The sequence below is a fragment of the Salmo salar genome, chromosome 27, assembly GCF_965601325.2.
Source record: "Salmo salar chromosome 27, fSalSal1, whole genome shotgun sequence".
Lineage (NCBI taxonomy): Eukaryota > Metazoa > Chordata > Actinopteri > Salmoniformes > Salmonidae > Salmo > Salmo salar.
The window spans coordinates 36253566-36259495 of record NC_138317.1 but is presented as its reverse complement, the minus strand read 5'-3'; the positions used below and the strand labels follow the sequence as shown (position 1 = coordinate 36259495).

General features: G+C 43.8%; 1 protein-coding gene across 2 annotated transcripts; it reads left to right on the top strand.

Moving 5' to 3' along the window:
- Positions 1-387: 387 nt before the first annotated feature.
- Positions 388-5821, top strand: LOC106588988 (cilia- and flagella-associated protein 20). Of its 2 annotated transcripts, none has more exons than XM_014178585.3 (6): positions 388-840; positions 1377-1456; positions 1537-1648; positions 1960-2148; positions 4668-4778; positions 5653-5821. In XM_014178585.3, the coding sequence occupies exons 1-6, from the start codon at positions 757-759 to the stop codon at positions 5653-5655; spliced, it is 579 nt and encodes a 192-aa protein (XP_014034060.1). In that variant the 5' UTR covers positions 388-756; the 3' UTR covers positions 5656-5821. The 2 variants fall into 2 exon arrangements, with proteins under 2 accessions (XP_014034060.1, XP_014034059.1); XM_014178584.3 differs by having other exon boundaries at positions 389-840; positions 5650-5821.
- Positions 5822-5930: the final 109 nt, after the last annotated feature.

Here is a 5930-nt window from a genome sequence, read left to right as displayed (position 1 = left end):
TAACGAGGCTTCGTGGGTGTCAGTTGTTGATGTGTGTAGAGGGTCCCTGGTTCAAGCCCAGGTTGGAGCGAGGAGAAGGACAGAAGCTATACTGTTACACCATGACACAAACATTATATTAAGCAGGACATTCATACAAGCCTGAAAATACAATTATAATCCAAAAGTAGTGTGAAATGCACTCATAAATAACATCTAAATAGAGGCTTTTTTTTTGTTGCTGGATTTCTAAGAACTGCCCCATATTCTGCCACCAGTTTGCGAGCATCGCCCTCCTGCGGCAATCTTTTACAAACACAGAAAGGGGTGTATGAGGCCCAACCTAAGTACGAGCTGGCTCTATGGAGTTTCCCATCTCCTCCAAAGTGTCTCTGGCCCCGCTAAAGCTTTGTGTTACCATGGTAGCTGATATGAGTCAACAATGAAGTCCGCTGTGATAAGTGGGCCGCCTTACATTTTATAGCAACTCAACAATACAAAAGGGGAAACGGCGAGCAAGTGCATGGTTTATATTGCTGGTACAGACAGTGGTGCCGGACGGCAATACTTTAGTAACATTTAGGGTTTTCTGAAGGTACTTTTCATAGAAGACGCGTATCTTTTTGGGCGTTTTGCGAGGCAGAAGGAATCGCCATTATTGTGTGCCACACGTAACTTGGAGTTGAAGCATAAGCTAAATCAATTAGCTAAACTAAAGTAACGTTAGCAACAAGTAACAACACATGCACACGAGACGGCGTTATAAACGCACACAAAATGTTTAAAAACACATTTCAAAGTGGATTCCTATCTATATTGTATAGCATTGGGAGCAAACCTCTTCAGATATGGGATAAAAAGGTAAGCAACGATTTACAGAAGCTTACGCATGAATTTGCTTGCTAATTTGACAAGGCTAGGTAACATTGGCTAGCCACAGTAGGTAACGTTAGCTAAAGCTTTATTGCAGGGTTTGGTATGGTGGTGAGCTCCAGAGAGCAAGTAGCTAACTTTAGCCATATAACTAGCTAGATAACTAGTTTGCGCATGACACTGCAGTATAAATCTAGAAGTTAGCTAACGTTACTAAAGTTAGTAGCTAGCTGATCTGTGGTCCTCAAACTGCCCAGTGTCTAGCTAGCATTAGGGCATGTCATGCTGTAAGCTTTGTTTTAACTCAGATTTGAAGGCTACTGTGTTGTCGTTGTACTCCTCATGCCACTGTCATAAGCAGGCCTTTAGTTAGTTAGCTAACGTCAGTTTATTAGCTAGGTTAGATACCCATGAGTTAATCAGAGTGTGCCTAATCTTCCTGAGTTCACATTCAATAAAACACATTTCTTAAAAGTAATAGTACACGCTAGCTTACCCATTTCAAAATGTTGCTTGTGCTATAGGTCAGGAACGGCCACATAAAACGGATTACAGACAATGACATCCAGTCGCTGGTGCTTGAAGTGGAGGGAACAAATGTCAGGTAAGCTTGTTCCATGTTCACCAGCCTGTTTTCTCTTACTCAGGCAACCACATCTAACCATTTGTCCTTAAATTCAACAGCACAACCTACATCACATGTCCGGCAGACCCAAAGAAGACACTTGGCATCAAACTACCTTTCTTGGTTATGATCATCAAGAACTTGAAGAAGTATTTCACCTTTGAAGTCCAGGTAGGTTATCATCCAAGTCAACAAATAGATCCATTGCATATGTATACAAAGAAAGCTATACGCTATTGTAAAACATGTAAAGCAATTCTTTATACAACAATGCCTGATTGACACTATAGGGCTGACCCGTACTGCACTGGCTCGTTTAAAGGCTATTCTATTCATATTCTTCTTTACAGTGCGGTTCCAGCTACTATGGTGGATGCGTAACCAGGCCAGTCCAGTACAGCTTGCTTCGATTTGGCTCAGTGGTGTGAAAAGGGTACAAGTGATCAGTTTGACTGAGCTTAGCTCTCCCTTTCCAATCGCAGGTGTTGGATGACAAGAATGTGAGGAGGCGGTTCCGGGCCAGTAACTACCAGAGCACCACGCGGGTAAAACCCTTCATCTGTACAATGCCCATGAGGCTGGATGACGGCTGGAACCAGATCCAGTTCAACCTGTCCGATTTCACACGGCGGGCCTACGGCACCAACTACATCGAGACACTCCGTGTGCAGGTCAGTCAGAAAGGCTCATGGACCAGGGTCATGGTCCAAGATACACTATACAGAGCTCTTACCTAGCCTGGTCCCAGGTCTGTTTGTGCTGCCTTGCCAACTCCTGTGGTCATTGGCATGCCAAGTTTGGTGACCATAGGGGTTGGAAAGACAGTACAGACAGACCTGGGACCAGGCTATCTCTTACGTCAAACCTTGAATTATCAGTTAGGCTATGTTTGGAACAAGATTAAATGGCACATTGCATTACCTTGCCTGTATTTTATACACAGGAAAGCAAAGGCTAGCTTTTTCAAACAGAAATTTGCATCCTGTAGCTCTAACTCCAAAAGGTTTTGGGACACTGTAAAGTCCATGGAGAATAAGAGCACCTCCTCCCAGCTGCCCACTGCACTGAGGCTAGGTAACACTGTCACCACCGATAAATCCACAATAATCGAGAATTTCAATAAGCATTTCTCTACGCCTGGCCATGCTTTCCTCCTGGCTACCCCAACCCCTGCCAACAGCTCCGCACCCCCCGCAGCTACTTGCCCAAGCCTCCCCAGCGTCTCCTTCACCCAAATCCAGATAGCAGATGTTCTGAAAGAGCTGCAAAACCTGGACCTGTACAAATCAGCTGGGATAGACAATCTGGACCCTCTTTCTAAAATTATCCGCCGCCATTATTGCAACCCCTATTACAAGTCTGTTCAACCTCTCTTTCGTATCGTCCGAGATCCCTAAAGATTGGAAAGCTGCTGCGGTCATCCCCTTCTTCAAAGGGGGCCATCCCCTTCTTCAAAGGGGGTGACACTCTAGACCCAAACTGTTATAGACCTATATCCATCCTGCCCTGCCTTTCTAAAGTCTTCAAAAGCCAAGTAAATAAACAGATAACTGACTGTTTCGAATCCCACCGTACTCTCTCCGCTGTGCAATCCGGTTTCCGAGCTGGTCACGGGTGCACCTCAGCCACGCTCAAGGTACTAAATTATATCTTAACCGCCATCGATAAAAGACAGTACTGTGCAGCCGTCTTCATCAACCTGGCCAAGGCTTTCGACTCTGTCAATCACCGTATCCTTATCGGCAGACTCAACAGCCTTGGTTTCTCAAATGACTGTCTCGCCTGGTTCACCAACTACTTCTCAGATAGAGTTCAGTGTGTCAAATCGGAGGGCCTGTTGTCCGGACCTCTGGCAGTCTCTATGGGGGTGCCACAGGGTTCAATTCTCGGGCCGACTCTTTTCTCTTTATATATCAACGATGTTGCTCTTGCTGCGGGTGATTCCCTGATCCACCTCTACGCAGACGGCACCATTCTGTATACATCTGGCCCTTCTTTGCACACTGTGTTAACTAACCTCCAAATGAGCGTCAATGCCATACAACACTCCTTCCGTGGCCTCCAACTGCTCTTATGCTAGTAAAACCAAATGCATGTTTTCAACCGTTCGCTGCCCGCACCCGCTCGCCCGACTAGCATCACTACTCTGGACGGTTCTGACTTAGAATATGTGGACAACTACAAATACATAGGTGTCTGGCTAGACTGTAAACTCTCCTTCCAGACTCATATTAAACGTCTCCAATCCAAAATTAAATCTAGAATCGGCTTCCTATTTTGCAACAAAGCCTCCTTCACTCATGCTGCCAAACATACCCTCGTAAAACTATCCTACCGATCCTCGACTTCGGCGATGTCATTTACAAAATAGCTTCCAATACTCTACTCAGCAAATTGGATGCAGTCTATCACAGTGCCATCTGTTTTGTCACCAAAGCCCCATATACCACCCACCACTGCAACCTGTATGCTCTCGTTGGCTGGTCCTCGCTACATATTTGTCGCCAGACCCACTGGCTCCAGGTCGTCTATAAGTCTATGCTAGGTAAAGCTCTGCCTTATCTCAGCTCACTGGTCACGATAACAACACCCACCCGTAGCATGCGGTCCAGCAGGTATATCTCACTCGTCGTCCCCAAAGCCAACACCTCCTTTGGCCGCTTTTCCTTCCAGTTCTCTGCTGCCAATGACTGGAACAAATTGCAGAAATCGCTGAAGCTGGAGACTTATATTGCCCTCACTATCTTTAAACATCAGCTATCTGAGCAGCTAACCCGATTGCTGCAGCTATACATAGCCCATCGGTAAATAGCCCACCCAATCTACCTACCTCATCCCCATATTGTTTTTATTTACTTTTCTGCTCTTTTGCACACCAGTATTTCTACTTGCACATCATCATCTGCTCATCTATCACTCGTGTTAATTTGCTAAACTGTAATTACTTCGCTACTATGGCCTGTTCATTGCCTTACCATCTCACGCCATTTGCACACACTATATATAGACTTTCTTTTTTTCTATTGTGTTATTGACTGTACGCTTGTTTATTCCATGTGTAACTCTGTGTTGTTTGTGTCGCTTTGCTTTATCTTGGCCAGGTTGCCGTTGTAAATGAGAACTTGTTCTTAACTAGCTTACCTGGTTAAATAAAGGTGAAATAATTATAATTACATTTTTTGGGTTCCAGATCCATGCAAACTGCCGCATCCGGAGAGTGTACTTCTCTGACCGACTGTACTCAGAAGATGAGCTCCCTGCAGAGTTCAAACTGTATTTACCCGTACAGAACAAAGCAAAGGTGAGCACAAATAATGTCAATTTCAAGATAAATGTTACTTTGTCATAATGTAGGCCTACAGCCAATGTTTCCTAAAAGAAATTCCGGCACTGAGCTAATTTTCGGGATGCTGAGCACAAACTTGAGCGAAAATTCTGTGCCACCTCTGGCGTGCGTTTACTGTGAAGACTGAGGCCATGCTTAAGTTAGTTTGCTACTGTGGCTATTTGATCATAATGTAGGCCTACCAGAGTGGCCTATCATCAAAAGCATCCCATAAGATTTTAACATGGAACTGACTATTGAAATAGTGAATAATAGTTCTATGATACAGCCTACAGTAGCAGTGTGATGCTTATTGGCTGCCCATCTAAAAATACAGCACTGCGACATAAAAAAAGCTTTTACCTGACTCGCTTTTCAAAGATGGCTATAAATGTACACATTTTATGCTTTTGTTGGAAGCCATCACTCCCCCATTGCTGACTAGCTATAACTGGGGAAAAAATATCTTGCTTTGATCTCAAAACAAGCACATCTATTCGCAACCGCTCGTGCCTGTCAATGCAATAGAATTCCTCCGATGATGATGCGTTCTGCCTAAAACTGAGTCGTGCATAGTTCATTTTGTTTCAGTATGTTGCATTGAAAGGGGGCTAATATTATGTCAACTCGAACGTTGACAGTGAAGTTCAGTCTCGTGCGTCTTTGCGGGCTGGTATTTCTTCTGGACTGCACAGCTCATACAGTCTGCACACCAAATTCCCTTTATAGTGCACTACTTTTGACCAGGGTCCATATGCATCTCAAAGAATGATCTGTTGAAGAAAAGTACAATATGGATTGCAGTTCTTGTAGCTAATTGACATGTTTGTCTTTTGTATTTTTATAGCAGTAGGGCAGCTGAATCGATTCTCCTACCCCATACCAGATGTGAATTTTATCTGCAGATTGTCTGAATTTGTTGTAATGTTCATTTTTTTTCATATTTTGGAACCATGTGATTGTTGCTTAAATTCTTGTTTCTCTGCACAATAAACATTGTTTAGCAGAAAAATCAGCAATTCCAAGTGGAACCCTCAATTATTGTGCAACAAATGAATAATTGACAACAGCACTGGACATGGTAAACTCATGGTTATTACATTATGTACAAGAAAGCAAATAGTCAGG